General features: G+C 46.6%; 1 protein-coding gene across 2 annotated transcripts in view; it reads left to right on the top strand.

Moving 5' to 3' along the window:
• Positions 1-1,123: 1,123 nt before the first annotated feature.
• Positions 1,124-26,348, top strand: part of clec19a (C-type lectin domain containing 19A) — a 63,808-nt gene continuing 38,583 nt past the window's right edge. The window contains exon 1 of one of the 2 annotated variants that reach the window (XM_078239858.1): positions 1,124-1,167. In XM_078239858.1, coding sequence (XP_078095984.1) covers positions 1,152-1,167 — 16 coding nt within the window. In that variant the 5' untranslated portion in view covers positions 1,124-1,151. Of the gene's footprint in view, positions 1,168-14,197; positions 14,306-26,348 lie in introns of those variants that run through there. The other variant, XM_078239857.1, reaches the window with a different exon arrangement.

The following is a 26,348-nucleotide window of genomic DNA, read 5'->3' as shown; positions in this document are numbered from 1 at the left end:
TTGTTTGTTCTTTGTTATTGTACACAGGGTGGATACTGGAGGAGGTTATTGTACACAGGGTGGATACTGGAGGAGGTTATTGTACACAGGGTGGATACTGGAGGAGGTTATTGTACACAGGGTGGATACTGGAGGAGGTTATTGTACACAGGGTGGATACTGGAGGAGGTTATTGTACACAGGGTGGATACTGGAGGAGGATATTGTACACAGGGTGGATACTGGAGGAGGTTATTGTACACAGGGTAGATACTGGAGGAGGATATTGTACACAGGGTGGATACTGGAGGAGGTTATTGTACACAGGGTGGATACTGGAGGAGGTTATTGTACACAGGGTGGATACTGGAGGAGGTTATTGTACACAGGGTGATGTTTCATGCAGCTGCTTCTGTTTCAATGATTTCTTTCAGGTAGAAATTGGATCTGAGCAAGGATGGAGATCAGGACGAACAGGAGATAAAGCTGCACAGAATCCCTCCCATAACCCCAAATATTTACCCTGCTCGTCCCCTGACACTAAGGGGCAATTTAGCATGGCTAATCAACCTAACCTACACATCTTTGGACTGTGTGGGAAGAAACCGGAGCACCCGAAGGAAACCCACGCAGACATGGGGAGAATGTGCTAAACTCCACACAGACAGTGACCCAAGCCAGGAATCGAACCCGGGTACCTGGCGCTGTGAAGCAGCAGTGCTAACCACTGTGCCACCGTGTCGCCCCATGTCTTTCCCTGATTGCCTGTTCATGTGTGTTATCTCAGTGAGTTGATGCAGTCTGTCCTGTAGACAGATACACAAGTCACAACACACCACAATGTGCTCAGTGGCTCCTGGGTCAGTGAATAAGGCACTGACATATTAGAGTGGATACATTTGGTGGAATGTAAGATCTGATCAAGTATGGTTTGTGTTGCGAGTTCTATACCAGCGTTGGGTTGTTAAAGTGTTGAATCTGGGAACAGAGTGTTAATTGTTGAAGTTTCTGGGTTATTCATTAACATCACGGTGAGAGAGAATCATTGAGTGTGTGTGTGAGATAGTTTGTAAATTCCGAGCTCACTGAGTGAGAGAGAGAGAGAGAGAATGTGGGAATTTCCATTATGAACCTATTTGTGAGAGAAACGGATTGTGTGATCCCACCTGCAGATGCTTCTGTCCACCGGTAAGAAAAACTAATTGGAGATCAGAGACTGTCAGTGTGGGGGGGTGTGTGACTGTCAGTGTGAAGGTGTGTGACTGTCAGTGTGAGGGTATGTGACTGTCACTGTGTGGGGTTATGTGACTGTCAGTGTGAGGGTGTGTGACTGTCAGTGTGGGGCTGTGTGACTGTGTGAGGGGTGTGACTGTCTGTGTGAGGGTGTGTGACTGTCTGTGTGAGGGTGTGTGACTGTCTGTGTGAGGGGTGTGACTGTCTGTGTGAGGGTGTGTGACTGTCTGTGTGAGGGTGTGTGACTGTCAGTGTGAGGGTGTGTGACTGTCAGTGTGAGGGTGTGTGACTGTCAGTGTGTGGGGTTATGTGACTGTCTGTGTGAGGGTGTGTGACTGACAGTGTGAGGGTGTGTGACTGTCAGTGTGTGGGGTTTTGTGACTGCCAGTGTGGGGCTGTGTGACTGTCAGTGTGTGGGGTTATGTGACTGTTTGTGTGTGGGGTTATGTGACTGTCAGTGTGAAGGTGTGTGACTGTCAGTGTGAAGGTGTGTGACTGTCAGTGTGTGGAGATATGTGACTGTCAGTGTGTGGGGTTATGTGGCTGTCAGTGTGTGAGGGTGTGTGACTGTCAGTGTGGGGCTGTGTGACTGTCAGTGTGTGGGGTTATGTGACTGTCAGTGTGAGGGGTTATGTGACTGTCAGTGTGAGGGTGTGTGACTGTCAGTGTGGGGCTGTGTGACTGTCAGTGTGTGGGGTTATGTGACTGTCAGTGTGAGGGGTTATGTGACTGTCAGTGTGAGGGTGTGTGACTGTCAGTGTGGGGCTGTGTGACTGTCAGTGTGTGGGGTTATGTGACTGTCAGTGTGAGGGGTTATGTGACTGTCAGTGTGAGGGTGTGTGACTGTCAGTGTGTGGGGTTATGGGACTGTCAGTGTGTGGGGTTATGTGACTGTCAGTGTGAGGCTGTGTGACTGTCAGTGTGTGGGGTTATGGGACTGTCAGTGTGTGGGGTTATGTGACTGTCAGTGTGAGGGTGCGTGACTGTCAGTGTGTGGGGTTATGTGACTCTCAGTGTGTGGGGTTATGTGACTCTCAGTGTGTGGGGTTATGTGACTCTCAGTGTGTGGGGTTATGTGACTGTCAGTGTGTGGGGTTATGTGACTCTCAGTGTGTGGGGTTATGTGACTGTCAGTGTGTGGGGTTATGTGACTGTCAGTGTGTGGGGTTATGTGACTGTCAGTGTGAGGGTGCATGACTGTCAGTGTGTGGGGTTATGTGACTCTCAGTCTGTGGGGTTATGTGACTGTCAGTGTGTGGGGTTATGTGACTGTCAGTGTGTGGGGTTATGTGACTCTCAGTGTGTGGGGTTATGTGACTGTCAGTGTGTGGGGTTATGTGACTGTCAGTGTGAGGGTGTGTGACTGTCAGTGTGGGGCTGTGTGACTGTCAGTGTGTGGGGTTATGTGACTGTCAGTGTGTGGGGTTATGTGACTGTCAGTGTGAGGGTGTGTGACTGTCAGTGTGGGGCTGTGTGACTGTCAGTGTGTGGGGCTGTGTGACTGTCAGTGTGTGGGGTTATGTGACTCTCAGTGTGTGGGGTTATGTGACTGTCAGTGTGTGGGGTTATATGACTCTCAGTGTGTGGGGTTATGTGACTCTCAGTGTGTGGGGTTATGTGACTGTCAGTGTGTGGGGTTATGTGACTCTCAGTGTGTGGGGTTATGTGACTGTCAGTGTGTGGGGTTATGTGACTCTCAGTGTGTGGGGTTATGTGACTGTCAGTGTGTGGGGTTATGTGACTCTCAGTGTGTGGGGTTATGTGACTGTCAGCGTGAGGGTGTGTGACTCTCAGTGTGTGGGGTTATGTGACTGTCAGCGTGAGGGTGTGTGACTCTCAGTGTGTGGGGTTATGTGACTCTCAGTGTGTGGGGTTATGTGACTCTCAGTGTGTGGGGTTATGTGACTGTCAGCGTGAGGGTGTGTGACTCTCAGTGTGTGGGGTTATGTGACTCTCAGTGTGTGGGGTTATGTGACTCTCAGTGTGTGGGGTTATGTGACTCTCAGTGTGTGGGGTTATGTGACAGGCTGATACAAGATGCCTGTATATGTTAACCATTGCTCAAGAATGGTAATAAGACACTAAGGCTGGAATTTTACCGGGACGTTGCCACGGGAATCGGAGCGAGCGAGGGGCGGGGAATGGGAGGGTCCGTTACCCTCAGGTGGGATTTTACGATTTTGGGACGAGTAAGGCTGTAAAATCGTGCCCTAAATATTCCGCAGTCAGTCAGTTCCTGTAAGGAGACAGGGTTGGTTCGGACATTTCAGGTGTCGACCTTCTTCAGAACACTGTGACCTCTTGTTTCTCTTCACAGATGCCAGCTGATTGTTGTAGTTTTCCAGCACTTTCTATTTCATTCTGAATTTAGGATGTTTACAGCTTTTGCTTGTTTTGGTTTATTCTTTTCCTGTCCTTCATGGAATGGCAGTGAAGAGGAACCTGCCTCCTGGGGGCCACATGCGGCCCATCTGGGTTCTGAGTGAGGACAGTAAGAGTTTTAACAACACCAGGTTAAAGTCCAACAGGTTTATTTGGTAGCAAATGCCATTAGCTTTTGGAGCACTGCTCCTTCGTCAGATGGAGTGGGTATCTGCTCTCAAACAGGACACAGAGACACAAAATCAAGTTACAGAATAATGATTAGAATGCGAATCTTTACAGCTAATCAAGTCTTGAAGATACAGACAATGTGGGTGGAGGGAGCATTAGGCACAGGTTAAAGAGATGTGTATTGTCTCCAGACAGGACAGCCAGTGAGATTCTGCAAGTCCAGGAGGCAAGCTGTGGGGCTTACCGATAGTGTGACATGAACCCAAGATCCCGGTTTAGGCCGTCCTCATGTGTACGGAACTTGGCTATCAGTTTCTGCTCAGCGGCTCTGCGCTGTCACGTGTCGTGAAGGCCGCCTTGGGGAACGCTTACCCGAAGATCAGAGACTGAATGCCCGTGACCGCTGAAGTGTTCCCCCACAGGAAGAGAACAGTCTTGCCTGGTGATTGTCGGGCGGTGTTCATTCATCCGTTGTCGTAGCGTCTGCATAGTTTCCCCAATGTACCATGCCTCGGGACATCCTTTCCTGCAGCGTATCAGGTAGATAGGACGGTCACCTCAGCACCTCACTGTACAGCAAGCCCACGGATAACCTCACGATGCTCCACTTCTCCAGCTTCCACCCTAAACACATTAAAGAAGCCATCCCCTACGGACAAGCCCTCCGTATACACAGGATCTGCTCGGATGAGGAGGATCACAACAGACACCTCCAGACGCTGAAAGATGCCCTCATAAGAACAGGATATGGCGCTCGACTCATCGATCGACAGTTCCGACGCGCCACAGCGAAAAACCGCACCGACCTCCTCAGACGACAAACACGGGACACGGTGGACAGAGTACCCTTCGTCGTCCAGTACTTCCCCGGAGCGGAGAAGCTACGGCATCTCCACCAGAGCCTTCAACATGTCATTGATGAAGACGAACATCTCGCCAAGGCCATCCCCACACTCCCACTTCTTGCCTTCAAACAACTGCACAACCTCAAACAGACCATTGTCCGCAGCAAACTACCCAGCCTTCAGGAGAACAGTGACCACGACACCACACAACCCTGCCACAGCAACCTCTGCAAAACGTGCCGGATCATCGACACGGATGCCATCATCTCACATGAGAACACCATCTACCAGGTACACGGTACATACTCTTGCAACTTGGCCAACGTTGTCTACCTGATACGCTGCAGGAAAGGATGTCCTGAGGCATGGTACATTGGGGAAACCATGCAGACGCTACGACAACGGATGAATGAACACTGCTCGACAATCACCAGGCAAGACTGTTCTCTTCCTGTGGGGGAGCACTTCAGCGGTCGCGGGCATTCAGTCTCTGATCTTCGGGTAAGCTTTCTCCAAGGCAGCCTTCACGACACACGACAGCGCAGAGTCGCTGAGCAGAAACTGATAGCCAAGTTCTGCACACATGAGGACGGCCTAAACCGGGATCTTGGGTTCATGTCACACTATCGGTAAGCCCCACAGCTTGCCTCCTGGACTTGCAGAATCTCACTGGCTGTCCTGTCTGGAGACAATACACATTTCTTTAACCTGTGCCTAATGCTCCCTCCACTCACATTGTCTGTATCTTCAATACTTGATTAGTTGTAAAGATTCGCATTCTAATCAGTATTCTGTAACTTGATTTTGTGTTTCTGTGCCCTGTTTGAGAGCAGATATCCACTCCATCTACGAAGGAGCAGGGCTCCAAAAGCTAATGGCATTTGCTACCAAATAAACCTGTTGGACTTTAACCTGGTGTTGTTAAAACTCTTACTGTGTTCACCCCAGTCCAACGCCGGCATCTCCACATTCTGAGTGAGGCCCATGTGACATTTTGTTGACCGTTGCCCAGGCTGAGGGTTACCACATTCCACTGATTCCCATCGGGTCGTTTTTTTCCGAGCGGTGTGACTGAAGCGATCCACACGGAAAGCCCATGGCGAGTGAAGTGAGGTGGGTGCTGATTGCTCACAACATTGAGTGTGAGAGCCGTGCGCTTCCTCTGTGTCCAAAGCATCAATATTCCTTCTGTTGTTACCACTGATGTTGATGATAATTGTATTAATATAGAATTACTAAACATTTTCTACAACTAGTTGTGAAATATTCAGCCTGTATTAAATGTATTTAATCTTATTCATGGGGTCACGGTTAGTGAACAAGCCTGATTTCAACCTTGTGACCCACAGTGATGAAGGTTGGACACTCTCATGCTGCCTGGGTTGCCCATCGCTCCTGTATAGAGTTAGTAAAAATATTGTACAAGTATTTTTTTTAAAATGTGCATTGATACGACTAACATTGCAAGATCCAAACCGCCTCCTTCCTTTCAGATCAGCAGTGCTGATTATTGTGACAATCCTACACATTTACAGCTGATAGAATCGGAACATCGCCACCCATTCTAATCAATACCATTAAACAATGGCAATCTGATCCGATCTCAATCGCAAACCAAATCCTTTGTGGAAGAAGCAGGGAATAAAAGGAAACTTGGACTTCCTGATGGAAGATTGACCAAATTGGTTGCAAAAGTGATTTTTAAATAAGCCTTCCATTTTCTTGATTACAGCAGGTATAATTTATTGTGTATTGGAGACGTGATACACAGGACAGATTCTGGTTAAAAGCAAATGGCGTTTTATTGGTGACGTGTGATCTCTCCCATGGCTGTTCCTTCCTCTCTGTTTCCCGCGGTAGATCTATTACATCATGTCTGCGGCACACATTAACACAGAGAGTTCCAATCAGCCAATAGGAATAAATACAAATACAGAACATAATTTATACTGAGTTTGGGCACAGAAAACAACTGTGTAAATTGAACATTGCTGATTTCTTCAAAAACATGGACTGATTGGCCTTTAAACTGTTGTACTTTTTGATCCAGTCGCCCAGGAGATAGGAACACTAAACATCAGCAGTTAAAAGAAAGCAGAAGCGCTTTGCTGCAATCAAAACAAACCTCTCAACTTTCAGCAAGGGTTTAGTGATTGGAGATAAGCTGGAAAGTCAATCATCAGAGTGAATGTTTGTCTCTCTGATGGGAGTAGCTGATGTCCCACTTGCAGCTGACTGGGGGGCTCCCAGACTCCAGCTTGCAGCTTGCAGCTGACTGGGGGGCTCCCAGACTCCAGCTTGCAGCTGACGGGGGGGTTGGGGGGAGGGGGGGAGGTGGTAGCCAGACCCCAGCACAGCCTGATAGCTTATTCCATGTTCCAAATATTACTTTAAACCAGCTTCTCTTTGGTGTGTAGCCAATCACATGCTAAATTCAATATTCAAAATAAAATTGTTTCCATTTGTTGCATTATTTGATTTGCTCCTATGTATTCATGTAACTCTGGTTTATTTGGTAGCACAAGTTTTCGGAGAGTCGCTCCTCCTTCAGGTAAAGAAGGAGCGAGACTCCAAAAGCTCGTGCTACCAAATAAACCTGTTGGACTTTAACCTGATGTTGTGAGACTTCTTACTGTGCCCACCCCAGTCCAACACCGGCAACTCCACATCATGTAATTCCCCCATCACAGAATCACAGAATTGTTACAGTGCAGAAGGAGGCTATTCGGCCCATCATATCTGCACCAGCTCTTTGAATGAGCAATTCACTTAGAGCTACACTCGCACTATCTCCCTGTAACCCTGCACAATCTTCCTTTTCAGGTAATAGCCTAATTCCTCTTTTGAAAGCCTCGATTGACCCTGTCTCCACCACACCAAAGAATCCAAAGAGCTTCTACAAATGCATAAAGGGCAAAAGAGTAACAAGGGAGAGAGTAGGGCCTCTTAAGGATCAACAAGGTCATCCATGTGCGGATCCACAAGAGATGGGTGAGATCCTAAATTAATATTTCTCATCAGTATTTACTGTTGAGAAAAGCATGGATGTTAGGGAACTTTGGGAAATAAATAGTGATGTCTTGAGGAATGTACACATCACAGAGAAGGAGGTGCTGGAAATCGTAAAGCGCATCAAGGTAGATAAATCCCCGGGACCTGATGGTGTATCCCAGGACATTGCGGGAGGCTAGGGAGGCAATTGCAGGTCCCGTAGCCGAGATATTTGAATCATCGATTATCACGGGTGAGGTGCCTGAAGATTGGAGGGTGGCAAATGTTGGGCCTTTGTTTAAAAAGGGCTGCAGGGAAAAGCCTGGGAACTACAGGCCAGTGAGCCTCACATCTGTGGTGGGTAAGTTGTTGGAAGTTATTTTGAGAGACAGGATCTACAGGCATTTAGAGATGCATGGACTGATTAGGGACAGTCAGCATGGCTTTGTGAGTGGAAAATCATGTCTCACAAGTTTGATTGAGTTTTTGAAGGGGTAACCAAGAAGGTAGATGAGGGCAGTGCAGTTGATGTTGTTACATGAACTTTGGCCTTTGACAAGGTACCGCATGGTACGTTGTTGCATAAGGTTAAATCTCACGGGATGTAGGATGAGGTATCTAAATGGATACAAAATTGGCTCCTTGACAGAAGCCAGAGGGTGGTTGTAGAAGGTTGTTTTTCAAACTGGAGGCCTGTGACCAGCGGTGTGCCTCAGGGTTCAGTGCTGGGTCCACTGTTATTTGTCATTCATATTAATGATTTGGATGAGAATATAGGAGGCATGGTTAGTAAGTTTGCAGATGATATCAAGATTGATGGCATTGTGGACAGAGAAGAAAGTTATCTCCGATTGCAACGGGATCTTGATCAATTGGGCCAGTGGGCTGACGAATGGCAGATGGAGTTTAATTTAGATAAATGCGAGGTGATGCATTTTGGTAGATTGAACCAGGGCAGGACTTACTCTGTTAATGGTAGGGCATTGGGGAGAGTTACAGAACAAAAAGATCTAGGGGTACATGTTCATAGCTCCTTGAAAGTGGAGTCACAGGTGGACAGAGTGGTGAAGGCGGCATTCGGCATGCTTGGTTTCATTGATCAGAACATTGAATACAGGAGTTAGGATGCCTTGTTGAAGTTGTACAAGACATTGGTAAGGCCACACTTGGAAGACTGTGAGCAATTCTGGTCACCCTATTATAGAAAGGATATTATTAAACTAGAAAGAGTGCAGAAAAGATTTACTAGGATGCCATCGGGACTTGATGGATTGAGTTATAAGGAGAGGCTGGATAGACTGGGACTTTTTTCTCTGGAACGTAGGAGGCTGACGGGTGATCTTATAGAGGTCTTTAAAATAATGAGGGGCATAGATCAGCTAGATAGTCAATATTTTTTCCCAAAGGTAGGGGAGTCTAAAACTAGAGGGCATAGGTTTATGGTGCGAAGGGAGAGATACAAAAGTGTCCAGAAGGGCACTTTTTCACACAGAGGGTGGTGAGTATGTGGAACAAGCTGCCAGAGGTAGTAGTAGAGGCGGGTACAATTTTGTCTTTTGAAAAGCATTTAGATAGTTACATGGGTACGATGGGTATCGAGAGACATGGGCCAAACGCGGGCAATTGGGATTAGCTTAGGGGTTTAAAAAAAAGGGCGGCATGGACAAGTTGGGCCGAAGGGCCTGTTTCCATGCTGTAAACCTCTCTGACTCTATGACTCTGTGACACTCTCAGGCAGTGCATTCCAAACCCTAACCACTTGCTGGGTGAAAAAGATCTTCCTCTTGTCACTTTTGCCTCTCTTGTGAATTACCTTAAATCTCTGTCCTCTCATTCTTGATCCTTTTATCAACAACGAATAAAAAACAAAGAAAAGCACAGCACAGGAACAGGCCCTTCGGCCCTCCAAGCCTACGCCAATCATGATGCCCTAACTAAACGAAAAAAATTATTCTGTCCTTACTCGGTCCGTATCCCTCTATTCCCTCCCTATTCATGGACCCATCCAGATGCCTCTTAAATGTTGCTAATGTGCCTGCTTCCACCACCTCCTCTGGTACCCACCACTCTCTGCATGAAAAGATTCCCCCGCACATCTCCCTTAAACTTTCCCCCTCTCACCCTGAACCTCTGCCTCTTCGTAACTGACACTTCCACCCTGGGAAAAAGCCTCTGACTATCCACCTCGTCTATGCTTCTCATAATTTTGTAGACTTCTATCAGGTCTCCCCTCAGCCTCTGTCTCCCCAGTGAAAACGATCCTAGTTTATTCAACCTCTCATGAGCGGTACGGTGGCACAGTGGCTAGCACTGCTGCTTCATAGCACCAGGGGCCTGGGTTCAATACCGGCCTTGGGTGACTGTCTGTGTGGAGTTTGCATGTTCTCCCCATGTCTGCATGGGTTTCATCCAAGTGCTCTGATTTCCTCCAACACTCCAAAGATGCATAGGTTAGGTGGATTGGCCAAGGGGATTAGTGGGGTAAATAAATGGGCCGATTTCAGAGTCCTATGGACCCTGAATGAGGGGAGATTTGACAGAGGTGTATAAAATTATGACAAAGGGAAGGCGGTAGATGTGGTTTATATGGATTTTAGCAAGGCGTTTGATAAGGTCCCCCATGCAAGGCTTCTAGAAAAAGTGAGAGGGCATGGGATCCAAGGGGCTGCTGCCCGGTGGATCCAGAACTGGCTTGCCCAAAGGAGGCAGAGAGTGGGTATAGATGGGTCTTTTTCTAAATGGAGGTGTGCCTCAGGGATCTGTTCTGAGACCCTTGCTGTTTGTCATTTTCATAAATGACCTGGATGAGGAAGCGGAGGGATGGGTTGGTAAGTTTGCCGATGACACGAAGGTTGGTGGGGTTGTGGATAGTCTGGAGGGATGTCAGAAGTTACAGAGGGACATAGATAGAATGCAAGACTGGGCGGACAAGTGGCAGATGGACTTCAACCCAGATAAATGCGTCGTGGTCCATTTTGGTAGGTCAAATGGGATGAAGGAGTACAATATAAAGGGAAAGACTCTTAGTACTGTACAGGATCAGAAGGACCTTGGGGTCCGGGTCCATAGGACTCTAAAATCGGCCCCGCAGGTGGAGGAGGTGGTTAAGAAGGCGTATGGTGTGCTGGCCTTTATCAATCGAGGGATTGAGTTTAGGAGTCCGGGGATAATGATGCAGCTATATAAGACCCTCGTCAGACCCCACTTGGAGTACTGTGCTCAGTTCTGGTCGCCTCACTATAGGAAGGATGTGGAAAAGATTGAAAGGGTGCAGAGGAGATTTACAAGGATGTTGCCTGGATTGAGTGGCATGCCTTATGAGGATAGGCTGAGGGAGCTCGGTCTTTTCTCCTTGGAGAGACGAAGGATGAGAGGAGACCTAATAGAGGTGCATAAGATGTTGAGAGGCATAGATCGGGTGGACTCTCAGAGGCTTTTTCCCAGGGTGGAAATGTCTGCTACGAGAGGACACAGGTTTAAGGTGCTGGGGGGTAGGTACAGGGGAGATGTTAGGGGTAAGTTTTTCACACAGAGGGTGGTGGGCGAGTGGAATCGGCTGCCGTCAGTGGTGGTGGAGGCGAACTCAATAGGGTCTTTTAAGAGACTCCTGGATGAGTACATGGAGCTTAATAGGATTGAGGGTTATAGGTAGGTCTAGAACATAAGAACATAAGAAATAGGAGCAGGAGTAGGCCATCTAGCCCCTCGAGCCTGCCCCGCCATTCAATAAGATCATGGCTGATCTGACGTGGATCAGTACCACTTACCCGCCTGATCCCCATAACCCTTAATTCCCTTACCGATCAGGAATCCATCCATCCGCGCTTTAAACATATTCAGCGAGGTAGCCTCCACCACCTCAGTGGGCAGAGAATTCCAGAGATTCACCACCCTCTGGGAGAAGAAGTTCCTCCTCAACTCTGTCTTAAACCGACCCCCCTTTATTTTGAGGCTGTGTCCTCTAGTTTTAACTTCCTTACTAAGTGGAAAGAATCTCTCCGCCTCCACCCTATCCAGCCCCCGCATTATCTTATAAGTCTCCATAAGATCCCCCCTCATCCTTCTAAACTCCAACGAGTACAAACCCAATCTCCTCAGCCTCTCCTCATAATCCAAACCCCTCATCTCCGGTATCAACCTGGTGAACCTTCTCTGCACTCCCTCCAATGCCAATATATCCTTCCTCATATAAGGGGACCAATACTGCACACAGTATTCCAGCTGCGGCCTCACCAATGCCCTGTACAGGTGCATCAAGACATCCCTGCTTTTATATTCTATCCCCCTCGCAATATAGGCCAACATCCCATTTGCCTTCCTGATCACCTGTTGTACCTGCAGACTGGGCTTTTGCGTCTCATGCACAAGGACCCCCAGGTCCCTTTGCACGGTAGCATGTTTTAATTTGTTTCCATTGAGATAGTAATCCCATTTGTTATTATTTCCTCCAAAGTGTATAACCTCGCATTTATCAACGTTATACTCCATTTGCCATATCCTCGCCCACTCACTCAGCCTGTCCAAATCTCTCTGCAGATCTTCTCCGTCCTCCACACGATTCACTTTTCCACTTATCTTTGTGTCGTCTGCAAACTTCATTACCCTACACTCCGTCCCCTCCTCCAGATCATCTATATAAATGGTAGAAGGTAGGGATGTGTTCGGCACAACTTGTGGGCCGAAGGGCCTGTTTGTGCTGTAGTTTTTCTATGTTCTATGTTCTATGTATAGATAGAATGAATGCAAGCAGGCTTTTTCCACTGAGGCAAGGGGAGAAAAAAACCAGAGGGCATGGGTTAAGGGTGAAGGGGGAAAAGTTTAAAGGGAATATTAGGGGGGGCTTCTTCACACAGAGAGTGGTGGGAGTGTGGAATGAGCTGCCGGATAAAGTGGTAAATGCGGGCTCACTTTTAGCATTTAAGAAAAGCTTGGACGGGTTCATGGATGAGAGGGGTGTGGAGGGATATGGTCCAGGTGCAGGTCAGTGGGGCTAGGCAGAAAAATGGTTCGGCACAGCCAAGAAGGGCCAAAAGGCCTGTTTCTGTGCTGTAATGTTCTATGGTTCTATCTGGTTTCTAATCAGCTTTTTCCAATTCTCATCCAAACCTAGTGGTGCAAATCCCACTTTACTGTCTTCTGTCCCGATCCGCGTCCGTGCTGTTACCGACCTGCAAAATAAAAGTCTGAAGTCACCGCTGCAGCCTCCGAAGAGCGGGGTCAGAGACTGCAACGGCTCCCTGACCCAGGTCATCCTCTGGTCGGGGTGGGAGGGGGGTGGGAGGAGGAGAGGGGGTGTGACCGATCATCCCCTGGGTGGGGTGGAGAGGGGGTGTGACGTATCATCCCCTGGGTGGGGTGGAGAGGGGGTGTGACGTATTATCCCCTGGGGGATGATACGTCACTACCAGTTACAGATTACTCTTCCCTGCAGGTGCGAGAAAGCGGGAGAGATGGCTGTGGCAGGTAGTGAACCAGTGATAGTGCCAGGAGGGATCGGCCGCAGACAGGCAGCGGAAACCCCCTGACCAGAGGATGAGACGTCACACCCCCTCTCCTCCCCCCGCCCAGGGGATGATTGGTCACACCCTCTCCCCTCCCCTCCCCCCCCCCCCCCCCGGGGATGCGACGTCACAACCCCTCCCCTCCCACACCCCCCACTCCCCCACACCCCCCACCCCCCCGACCAGAGGATGATCGTCAGAGAGCCACTCTCTTCGCTTTCTGCTTTTTTTCTCGCGCCCGGGCGCGCTCTGTCAGGTTTTTTTCGAACTGCGCATGCGCAGTTCAGAGCTCCGATTGGTCCGCCAGCGCTAAGCCCCGCCCACATCGCGGATTGGGCCGGAGCCGGCAAAACGCGTATGGGCGCGCTGGAAAGAAGATTCCAGGCTCGGATCTATCTGACGCACAGATCCGGCACTTCGACTCAAAATGGTAAAATTCCCCCCAGAGAGTGTCCCTGGAAACAGCCCCTGGAGCACAGAGTCCTGTCTCACGGAGCCACTCAGAGTGAACCACAACTTCAATCTCCATGTCTCTTCCCAGGTCTTATTTGCAAAGGTGCCTTGCAGGATGGGGTGGCCAATGGTGCTGAGATTCACAGCCGAGTTCCGCCTCGGTGTCTGGATGGAGATGTTAGCCCGTTTCATCCACATGGAGGACTGTTCATATTCAACTTGTGAACTATTTCCAGATGGACTGCACAGAAACCCAGCACCCTGACAGAAATCTCCCCATTCTCCCCCTGCACTCCCAAAAACATTGGCACCTTTCCTGAGTGGATTTGTTTCTGGGAAGTGGGTGTGGGTGGCTGGGCCAGCGTTTGTTGCCCATCTCTAATTGTCCTTCGGGAAGGTGATGGCGAGCTGCCTTCTGAGTTTGGTGTGAACATCACAAAGGTGCCTGTTTGAAGGAGAAAACACCGGTTGCATTTCCTCAAGACCCCAAACCTTTAACGCTAGTTTTTTTTCTGGAGCTAAACAGCCCTTTTTAGGAAATAAAAGCAGCCTCCTGTCCACAGAGTCTGATTTCCATAAAGGGGAGTGTAGAGGCTGAGTTTGGAGGGAGAGATCAGAGTGTAGTGACTTGTGGCTGGGGTTTAATCCTGAGAGCTTTCACAATGATGAGCTGCAATGTTTGTGCAATCCTGTCTCTCCTGCTGATGTTAGAAGCCGCTATACCCCCGACACAAATTCAAATTAGCCAAGGTAAGGAAACATAACTTCTTGGAACCCTACTTAAAGAAAGTTGAGAGAGAGGGAGTAGTTTAATAAATGTGTTAAGTACACAACAATGTGTGATTTTTGGGAATCGATTGCAATGTTTCAGATAAAGGTTGTAAGATGATTTTTCGCTAATTTTGAGTTAAGATTTGATAAATTGGTTTTAGAACGCAGGCGATTGTTCAAATAATAACTCTATAAAACAAAACTTACAAACCTTTTAAACAATGGCGATTTAGCCGAGAAAATCTGGCAGAATAGATATTGTTTGTAGTTTACACCCACTGCAATGACAGGAGATTCGTAAAAATATCAGTGTGATATCCCCTGAGGATTTAGCTCCCTTTACTTAACAACATTCCAGACTCTGTTGCAAACTTTGCCAACTTGGAGCTGTCATTTTGACTGTCCTCTCGAATATTCCATAGGACAGGAATCCAGGAGAAACATCTTCACTGTTTCTTTTCTAAAAGTTAAACGGCGAAAGTTCTGTTCTGAATTGGACTATAACCAAAATGATGGCGAGACTGTGATCCACTGTCTGCTGTGGAAATCATTCATTGATGGATATAAAACACAAGAACGGACCCAGCAATGACTGTTGTATCAGTGGGAGAGAGAAACTCCGCGCAGGTTAAAAACTTTCAGGGGGGTAAGAATTGAACTGAGCAGAGGAAGTGAATGGGTGAATCTGCACTTACCCCAGTGAGGTGCCTGAGGTCGGGAATGTCTGTTAGGGCAACAACTTAGTGGATTCAGAATGTTCGGAATTGTTCACGGAGAAAGTAGTGGAGTTTTTATGATTGACAAATCTCCAGGATCTGATGGCTTCGACCCCAGAGTGTTAAATTCTAGAGGCTACTCGAAATTAAGCAAAGCCTTCGACATTCAAGAACTGTATATTTTTTGGACTGGAGAATTGTGAATGCATTATTGGAGAAGGATAGATAACTGTAGACTCATCAGCTTAACATCAGATGAGAGGAAATGATTGCAACTTCTTACCAGCTACAGGGAGACTGCGCACCTTAAACATTATCTGATCAAAGAGAGTGCACATGGTTTTGTGAAAGGGCAGTCCTGTTTGAGTGATTTGGGTGAATATTTGGAGGAGTGTCGGGGGAGTGTCTATCAAGGCGAACTTTTACTAAGAACTTTTAGAAGGCACCTGCCTTGGGCGGCACTGTAACACAGTGGTTAACACTACTGCCTCACAGCGTCAAGGACCCGGGTTCGATTCCCAACTTGGGTCACTGTCTGTGTGGAGTTTGCATGTTCTCCCCGTGTCTGTGTGGGTTTTCTCCGGGTGCTCTGGTTTCCTCTCACAGTCTGAAAGACGTGCTGGTTAGGTGCATTGGCTAAACTCTCCCTTAGTGTACCTGAACAGGCGCCTGAGTGTGGTGACTAGGGGAATTTCACAGTAATTTCATTGCAGTGTTAATGTAAGCCTTACTTGTTACTGATAAATAAACTTTTACTTTTAAATAAAAGTTCTGTACAAGAGATTATTCACATCATTGGAAACGCACAGGGTTCAAGATAACCTTTTACATGGGTTGCTAACTAATTGTTTCTGATGTGGAAGTTAAAATATCAGAATTAAGGGAACATTCCCTGGTGGAACTGGCCTTCCTGGGGATCAGTACTGATGATGTGGAGATGCCGGCGTTGGACTGGGGTAAACACAGTAAGAAGTTTGACAACACCAGGTTAAAGTCCAACAGGTTTATTTGGTAGCAAAAGCCACACAAGCTTTCAAAGCTCTAAGCCCCTTCTTCAGGTGAGTGGGAATTCTGTTCACAAACAGAGTTTATAAAGACACAGACTCAATTTACATGAATAATGGTTGGAATGCGAATACTTACAACTAATCAAGTCTTTAAGAAACAAAACAATGGGAGTGGAGAGAGCATCAAGACAGGCTAAAAAGATGTGTATTGTCTCCAGACAAGACAGCCAGTGAAACTCTGCAGGTCCACGCAACTGTGGGCATTACAAATAGTCACGGTCACGGGCATTCGGCCTCTGATATTCGGGTAAGCGTTCTCCAAGGCGGCCTTCGCGACACACGACAGCGCAGAGTCGCTGAGCAGAAACTGATAGCCAAGTTCCGCACACACGAGGACGACCTCAACCGGGATATTGGGTTCATGTCACACTATTTGTAACGCCCACAGTTGCGTGGACCTGCAGAGTTTCACTGGCTGTCTTGTCTGGAGACAATACACATCTTTTTAGCCTGTCTTGATGCTCTCTCCACTCCCATTGTTTTGTTTCTTAAAGACTTGATTAGTTGTAAGTATTCGCATTCCAACCATTATTCATGTAAATTGAGTCTGTGTCTTTATAAACTCTGTTTGTGAACAGAATTCCCACTCACCTGAAGAAGGGGCTTAGAGCTTCGAAAGCTTGTGTGGCTTTTGCTACCAAATAAACCTGTTGGACTTTAACCTGGTGTTGTCAAACTTCTTACTGTGATCAGTACTGAGCCTCCGACTTCTCACCATCAACAGAAACAACTCGAATGAAGAAATTAAATATTACCTATCCAGATGTACCGATACCATTAAATGAGAAGACACAATAAGTTTTATAGATGGGATGAAGACATTGCAAAGGAACATGCACAGATAAAGTATGAAGGAAAAATCCTGGAATGCCCTGTGGGAAATGTAATGGCTTTAGATTCAAGAAAGACATCAGAATGTTTTCTAGATGTTGAGAGATTTGGCGTTTTGAAGGAAGAAAGAGATTTGAATGTAGCTGAACACAGATCCCTTACAGCTACTGTACAGATACAGAAAGTAATTAGAAAGATTACTGAAAAGTCAGCCTTTATCTCAAGCAGAGTTGCAACATGACAGTGAAGTTTCAGTTGGAAGGGATTTGCCCAGAACCCATTTGGCAATACTGCACTCAGTTCTTTAAGTTTATTTATTAGTGTCACAAGTAGATTTACATTAACACTGCAATGAAGTTACTGTGAAAATCCCCTCGTTGCCACACTCCAGCTCCTGTCTGGGTACACTGAGGGAAAATTTAGCATGGCCAATGCACCTAACTGGCACATCTTTTGGACTGTGGGAGGAAACCCACACAGACACGGGGAGAATGTGCAGACTCCGCACAGACAGTGACCCAAGGCTAGAATTGAACCTGGGTCCCTGGCACTGTGAGGCAGCAGTGCTAACCACTGTGCCACTGTACCACCCATAGTTGGACACCAAAGCTTCAGGTGGATATGTTGTCATTGGAGAGGGTTAAAATGCAGATTTATCAGAATATCACTAGGATTTCAAAAGTTAAATTATGAGGACAAGTACCACAAAAGTTTGCATGAATTTAGAAATTTGAGAGATGATCAAATTTAGTGTTTGAAACAATAAAAAAATAATCAGGTTGGTGCAGAGAAACAATTTTCTTTGTTGGGGACATCCAGAACCAGGTCACATAAAGCTTCAAATCAGAACCTGGCCATAGACAAGTGAAATTTTCACATGGAGTCAATCTAACACAAACTCCTCAAGCGACTGTGAAGGTTGGGCCAATTGAATTCTTAAAGCCATGAGCGATAGATTTTGTTGAATCTGGACATCAAAGGGACATGGAGTCAATGAGGTTAAATAGGTTTGACCCGGTTTAATGGCAGAATAAGGTTACAAGGTTGAATTGCTGACTCTTGTATAACTCCAGGCTTCACTTCATTCATGACAAAGTCACACGCAAATAAGCCAGACTTTGGCATTTATTGACATTGGTTGTTATGTGTTGGCCAGCAAGAGAAAAGGCATGTATTCATCAGGGGCAGAGACACACAGAGAGATCTGGGAGTACAGGTCCACAGATCCTTCAAAGTGGCAGCACAGGTGGAAAAGGTGGTGAAGAAAGCATACGGCACACTCGCCTTCATCGGCCGGGGCATCGAGTACAAAAGTTGGCAAATTATGTTCCAGTTATATAAAGCATTAATTCGGCCACATTTGGAATACTGTGTCCAATTCTGGTCACCACCCTACCAGAAGGGCATGGAGGCTTTGGAGAGAGTGCAGAAAAGGTTTACCAGGATGTTGCCTGGTATGGAGGGTATTAGCTATGAGGAGAGATTGAATAAACTGGGATTGTTCTCCCTGGAAAGACGGAGGCTGAGGGGAGACCTGATAGAAGTTTATAAAATTATGAGGGGTATGGATAGGGTGAACAGTTGGAAGCTTTTTCCCAGGGTGGAAATGACAATAACAGGGGGCACAAGTTCAAGATAAGTGGGGAAAGGTTCAGTGGAGATGTGCGGGGGAAGTTTTTTACACAGAGGGTGGTGGGGGTCTGGAATGCGCTGCCAAGTGAGGTGGTTGAGGCAGACACTTTAGCGACATTTAAGACTAAACTGTATAGACACATAAACAGGTGGGGAATGGAGGGATACAAGCGGTTGGTCTGGATAGGACTACATGATTGGTGCAGGCTTGGTGGGCCAAATGACCTGTTCCTGTGCTGTACTGTTCTTTGTTCATTCATATTTAACATTGATACTCAGGTTTCGTGGTGCCCTATCTTTGCTTTTGTCCAGACCTCATTGCGAAACTATGGAAAATACCCAAGTAGAAACTAATATGTCTGTAATCTTTTTTAAGACAAAACATTTCACTGAGTGTCTCTCTCAAAATATGGATAAATTAGTCTTCTTAATCCATTGGGATTAGTGAGTAGACCTCAAAAAGTCTTTCCATTTGGTTGCATGACCGTTTGGTCTGAACAGCGTCATAAAAATAGAAGTTTTTCTTTCTTCTTCCTTAACCTCCAGCGCTGAGAGGTTGGTCTGCGATTCGTGAACAATTGATTCGACTTTGCAACGACTGAAACAGACCCTATCTCAGAATCACACACATCAACCCCGTGATTAAAGCAGAATGAGTTTGATTCAAACAGACAGAGTTGACAGTCGGTGTTTTTTTGCTGCAGATCACAGTGAAAAACAGAATGGACAGAAAAATAGTGGAAAGAAACCTCCTTTTTCCCTTTGAGTTAGTGACTGTCCATTCTGTCAGCCTCTATCTGATGGACTTTGCAATAACTTTGCAGAGATCAGAGGCACTGGGGAAAAATACACCAGAGTTATGGAGACAAGCCTTTTTTTAAAAAAAAAAGACTTTTTTTCAGAGTTTGCAATTTGTTAAAATGAACAATAGAAGAAATGTTGAGGAAAAAATCCCAATTCTAAAGGGCAAACAGCAGCAAGAGAAATGTAAAGATTAGAATGCTTTCACCAAAAGAAAACTTTTCCACAATTATAGCGGAAAATAATTTAACAAGCTTGTTTTTGTCAGATCATAAAACAAATGTATATAATGTACATTTATTATATAAATATATATACTCTTACTATGTTATATAAAGTGGCACATTAGCACAAGGGTGGCACGGTGGCACAGTGGTTAGCACTGCTGCCTCACAGCGCCAGGGACCCAGGTTCCATTCTCGGCTTGGGTCACTGTCTGTGTGGAGTTTGCACATTCTCCCCATGTCTGCATGGGTTTCCTCCCACACTCCAAAGACGTGTGGGTTAGGTGGACTGGCCATGCTAAATTGCCCCTAAAGTATTTAGGAAGACTATATCAGACTTCAGATCTCTGGGGTTATTTTACTCAAAACTAGCTCAGATGAACACACATCACCTCCCTATGTGACGGAAAAGATAGATTGTCATCATTAGCAGATAAATAGAATTGATGAAATAATAAGTTTGCTACCAGGTGAAGTGGAGCCAGGTGATTTTTTCACGTCTGTTGTTCACTCATGAAAATAATCCCATTACAGTATCTTGTAAATGACCATCTCTGTGCTATTTATCTGTAATAGTGGTTTCAGGGAGGATAAATGTCAGGGAGTGATCAGAATGGGCCACTGTCGTGTGATGAGAGGCAGTGTATCTATGTAAGACTTTCTTTAACTGAGTGATGATGACTGAATGGAGTTCATTCTGTGAGTATGGATTCTCACAAAGTACTTTGCCAACTTGCAAAGCCAACCTAATATGCTAAATCCCATTTTTATGATGTAGGTTTCTGGGATTTGTATCAATGTTTTAGATTTCTTATTCCACTATTCTGCCCATTTCTATTCAATAAGTCAAAACCTTGGTTTTATTACGCATGATTTCAGGATTTTTCCTAAAATTGGAAGGATTACCCGGTCCATAGGACTCTTAAATCGGCCTCGCAGGTGGAGGAGGTGGTTAAGAAAGCGTATGGTGTGCTGGCCTTCATCAATCGAGGGATTGAGTTTAGAAGTCGGGAGATAATGATGCAGCTTTATAAGACCCTCGTCAGACCCCACTTGGAGTACTGTGCTCAGTTCTGGTCGCCTCATTACAGGAGGGATGTGGAAATGATTGAAAGGGTGCAGAGAAGATTTACAAGGATGTTGCCTGGATTGGGTGGCATGCCTTATGAGGATAGGCTGAGGGAGCTCGGTCTTTTCTCCTTGGAGAGACGAAGGATGAGAGGTGACCTGATAGAGGTGTACAAGATGTTGAGAGGTATAGATCGGGTGCATTCTTGGAGGCTTTTTCCCAGGGCTGAAATGGCTGCTACGAGAGGACACAGGTTTAAGGTGCTGGGGAGTAGGTACAGAGGAGATGTCAGGGATAAGTTTTTCACACAGAGGGTGGTGGGTGAGCGGAATCGGCTGCCGTCAGTGGTGGTGGAGGCAAACTCGATAGGGTCTTTTAAGAGACTTCTGGATGAGTACATGGGACTTAATAGGATTGAGGGTTATAGGTAAGCCTATATATAGGCCTAGGTAGGTATGGACATGACCGGTGCAACTTGTGGGCCGAAGGGCCTGTTTGTGCTGTATTTTTTCTATGTTCTATGTTCTAATACATTTCTGGGATTCTGTCCATTTTTCCATGCAAACCATAAATCATTGGCCTTGGCTTTAATTAAGGTGTCCACCTTCAGTTGTCTCATGTATCTATCACAAATACTTATGCAAGGTCGTAACCATTACTGTAAAATACACTTTTTCCAAAAAAGTGTTGCTTTCTAAGGGAAGACAGATGACTTGTCAGCAATGGCAATGAGAGGTTCCTTATCAATCCAAGTGAATGCCTCTGTACATTCCAGGGTTAATTATATGAACAAATATGGTAACAGACTGTAAACACCATGAAAGATAAACCTCCAGCTCCACAATCATCCTCAGCAGAGCACACCGTACAACAAATGTCTCGTCTGGCCCGGTGTGGAAGTCTGTCTCCAGCTGTCAGCTGCAGTTTTCCCCAGTCTCCGACGAAGGAGAGCCAGTTGAAAAGCAAGTGTTTTGTAACGGAAAACAGAAACTCTTAGAAAAACATTAACCATTTTACTGAAAGAAAAGCATGTTCCCATTGCGTGAAATTAACTTGTAATTCACCTTTTACCAGACACTTCAGCTCACTCTCGTGTTTGCTTATGTCGCAAAGACAATGTGTCCTCATTAATCACATTTCAGATTATTGGCAGCCATTATGATTTGATTTATTATTGTCACATGCATTGGAATACAGTGAAAAGTATTGTTTCTTGCGCGTTATACAGACAGAGCATACCGTTCATCGAGAAGGAAAGGAGAGAGTGCAGAATGTAGTGTTACAGTCATAGCTAGGGTGTAGAGAAAGATCAACTTAATGCGAGGTAGGTCCATTCAAAAGTCTGATGGCAGCAGGGAAGAAGCTGTTCTTGAGTCAGCTGTACATGATCTCAGACTTTTGTAACCTTTTCCCGCTGGAAGAAGGTGGAAGAGAGAATGTCCGGGGTGCATGGGGTCCTTGATTATGCTGGCTGCTTTGCTGAGGCAGCGGGAAGTGTAGACAGAGTTAATGGATGGGAGGCTGGTTTCCGTGATGGACTGGGCTTCATTCACGACCCTTTGTAGTTTCTTGCGGCGTTGGGCAGAGCAGGAGCCCAGACCAAGCTGTGATACAACCAGAAAGAATGCTTTCTGTGGTGCATCTGTAAAAGTTGGTGAGAGTCGTAGCGGACATGCCAAATTTCCTTAGTCTTCTGAGAAAGTAGAGGCGTTGGTGGGCTTTCTTAACTATAGTGTCGGGATGGGGGGACCAGGACAGGTTGTTGGTGATTTAAACACCTAGAAACCTTTAAGACCTGGCTGGCTGTAGAGATTCGCATTCTAATTAGTATTCTGTAACTTGATTTCTGTGTCTGTGCACTGAATTTCTAATTCAATGGATGTGCAGTGTTTTTCAGTTGCTGAGATAGTGAAATCATCGACAATATCAGTGTTCACTCATTACCATTTTTCACCACCTAACCTCCCAGCCTTTTATTAAGTTGTCTGAAAGCACTCTTTGCAGTAAAGTTGAAGTTCAGTTTGTTGTTAAATTCCAGGTTTTTATTTTATTATTTTTATTTTAGGATTGTTTTGATATAAAACCCCACCCTATAAAACCCCACCCTATAAAACAGCACCCCATAAAACCCCACCCTATAAAACAGCACCACATAAAACCCCACCCTATAAAACCCCACCCTATAAAACCCCACCCTATAAAACCCCACCCCATAAAACCCCACCCTGTAAAACCCCACCCCATAAAACCCCACCCTGTAAAACCCCACCCTATAAAACCCCATCCTATAAAGCCCCACCCTGTAAAACCCCACCCTATAAAACCCCACCCTGTAAAACCCCACCCTATAAAACCCCATCCTATAAAGCCCCACCCTGTAAAACCCCACCCTATAAAACCCCACCCTGTAAAACCCCACACCATAAAACCCCACCCCATAAAACCACACCCTGTAAAACCCCACCCTGTAAAACGCCACCCCATAAAAGCCCACCCTATAAAACCCCACCCTATAAAACCCCACCCTGTAAAACCCCACCCCATAAAACCCCACCCTTTCAAACCCCATCCTATAAAACCCCACCCTATAAAACCCCACCCCATAAAACCCCACCCTGTAAAACCCCACCCTATAAAACCCCACCCTTTCAAACCCCATCCTATAAAACCCCACCCTGTAAAACCCATCCTATAAAACCCCACCCTATAAAACCCCACCCTATAAAACCCCACCCTGTAAAACCCCACCCTATAAAACCCCACTCCATAAAACCCCACCCCATAAAACCCCACCCCATAAAACCCCACCCTTTCAAACCCCATCCTATAAAACCCCACCCTGTAAAACCCATCCTATAAAACCCCACCCTATTAAACCCCACCCTATACAACCCCACCCTGTAAAACCCCACCCTATACAACCCCACCCCATAAAACTCCACCCTATAAAACCCCACCCCATAAAACCCCACCCTTTCAAACCCCACCCCATAAAACCCCACCCTGTAAAACCCCACCCCATAAAACCTCACCCCATAAAACCCCACCCTGTAAAACCCCACCCCATAAAACCCCACCCCATAAAACCCCACCCTTTCAAACCCCACCCTATAAAACCCCACCCTGTAAAACCCCACCCTATAAAACCCCACCCTGTAAAACCCCACCCCATAAAACCCCACCCTATAAAACCCCACCCTATAAAACCCCACCCCATAAAACCCCACCCTATAAAACCCCACCCTATAAAACCCCACCCCATAAAACCCCACCCTATAAAACCCCACCCTGTAAAACCCCACCCCATAAAACCCCACCCTATAAAACCCCACCCCATAAAACCCCACCCTATAAAACCCCACCCTATAATTCGATGGCTCAGTTTACTTAGAAAATGTTACAGATGCTGAAAAAGCAGGAAATGCCTGAAAAACTCAGCAGGTCAGGCAGTGTTTGTGGAGCAAGAAACAGAGCTAACATTGCACCAAGATCTTTCACCGGAGCTGGGAGCGGTTAGAGGTGTAACAGTTTATAATAGAGCGCACTGGAGCAGTAAGGGGACGGGAAGGCATCTGGGAACCAAGAGGCAAGTGTGTGATTACAGAATCTCGAGTACAAGAGGGAGGTTAAATGTTAAAATGGGGAGTGACGCTTCAAGGTGAGATCAGATAGTAATGGGAGACAAAATAAAAGATGGGTCCAAAGCAGGTGTTAGAGGGAAAATCGGAATTCTTATCAACAGCTGCTGGCCAGAGTGAGAAAAAGGGAAGATGCTGTCTGTGTGGAGTTCTCCCCCTGTCTGCGTGGGTTTCCTCTCACAGTCTAAAGATGTGCTGGTTAGGTGGGTTGGCCGTGGTAAATGAGTGCAGTTATGGGGATAGGGCAGTGGGCTGGGCTTGGATAAGATGCTCTTTCAGAGAGTTGGGGCAAACTCAATGGGCCGAATGGCCTCTTTCTGCACTGTCGGGATTTTATCGTTATTCTATGGTTGTGAACAGTATAGAAAACCGAGGACTGAAAAGGCAGAGAATTAAAATCTAGCCACTTGTGGCTCTGTGTGTGGACTGAACAGAGGGTGTTCTTTAACATGGGCACCCAGTCCATGCCCAGTCACCCCAGTGACCGCATCGGGCACCGTGACTGCTGACACTAAACTGAAAGGCGTTCAATTAAATTGCTGTCTGGACTTGGTAGACGATGGGAACATAAGAACTAGGAGCAGGAGTAGGCCATCTGGCCCCTCGAGCCCGCTCCGCCATTCAATAAGATCATGGCTGATCTTTTCGTGGACTCAGCTCCACTTACCCGCCCGCTCACCATAACCCTTAATTCCTTTACTGCTCAAAAATGTATCTATCCTTGCCTTAAAACCATTCAATGAGGTAGCCTCAACTGCTTCACTGGGCAGGGAATTCCACAGATTCACAACCCTTTGTGTGAAGAAGTTCCCCCTCATGGGGAGATAAAAGGGCAAGGAGTGCGGGAAGGTGCTGCGGGGTGTGGAGCAGGCTGGGGTGATTGAGGAGGGAAGCAAGGTGCCACGGAGAGATTGCTGACCGGGGAGGGGAAGGGAAGAGGTGGCAGCGCTGGTACCAAACTGGCAGAGATGGAAACAGGAGCAGCAGATGGTCAATTGAACCTGGAGGCTGCTGAAGTGATGAGTGAGGACAAGGAAGCAGAATCCTGGTTCCCAGTCCCTGTGCTACTGCCCCCTTTTAGAATTTTACCCTATTTTATATTGTCTCTCCCTGTTCCTCCTATCAAAATGCATCACCTCACACTTCTCCACATTGAACTTCACCTGCCACCTTTCTCATAGAATCCCTGCAGTGCAGAAGGAGGCCATTTGGCCCATTGAGCCTGTACCAACAACAATCCCACTCAGGCCCTATCCCCGTAACCCCACACATTTACCCCATTAATCCCTCTAACCTACGCATCCCGGGAAACTAAAGGGGCAATTTAGCATGGCCAATCCACCTAACCTGCACATCTTTGGACTGTGGGAGGAAACCGGAGGAAACCCACGCTGACATGGGGAGAACATGCAAACTCCACAGACAACCAAGCCGGGAATCGAACCCAGGTCCCTGGAGCTGTGAGGCAGCAGTGCTAACCACTGTGCTACTCCACAATCTGCCCACTCCACAAACTTGTCTTTGTGCTTTTGAAGTTCTACACTGTCCTCCTCACAGTTTATAATACTTCCAAGTTTTGTGTCATCTGTAAACTTTGAAATATTCACCTGCACACCAAGGTCTGGATCACACCCGGACCAATGTGAGGTGATGCATTTGGAAGGTCTAATACAGATAGGAAATATACAGTAAATGGCAGAACCCTTAAGAGTATTGATAGGCAAAGGGATCTGGGTGTACAGGTACACAGGTCACTGAAAGTGGCAATGCAGGTGGAGAAGGTAGTCAAGAAGGCATACGGCATGCTTGCCTTCATCAGTGGGGTATTGAGTTTAAAAATTGGCAAGTCATGTTGCAGCTTTATGGAACCTTAGTTAGGACGCACTTGGAATATAGTGTTCAATTCTGGTCGCCACACTACCAGAAGGATGTGGAGGCTTTGGAGAGGTTACAGAAAAGATTTACCAGGATGTTGCCTGGTATGGAGGGCATTAGCTATGAGGAGTGGTTGGAGAAACTTGGTTTGTTCTCACTGGAATGATGG

The sequence above is a fragment of the Mustelus asterias genome, chromosome 23 (genome assembly GCF_964213995.1).
Source record: "Mustelus asterias chromosome 23, sMusAst1.hap1.1, whole genome shotgun sequence".
NCBI classification, from domain to species: Eukaryota; Metazoa; Chordata; class Chondrichthyes; order Carcharhiniformes; family Triakidae; genus Mustelus; species Mustelus asterias.
Note: the sequence above shows the minus strand (reverse complement) of the source record. Positions and strands in the feature narration are given on the sequence as shown.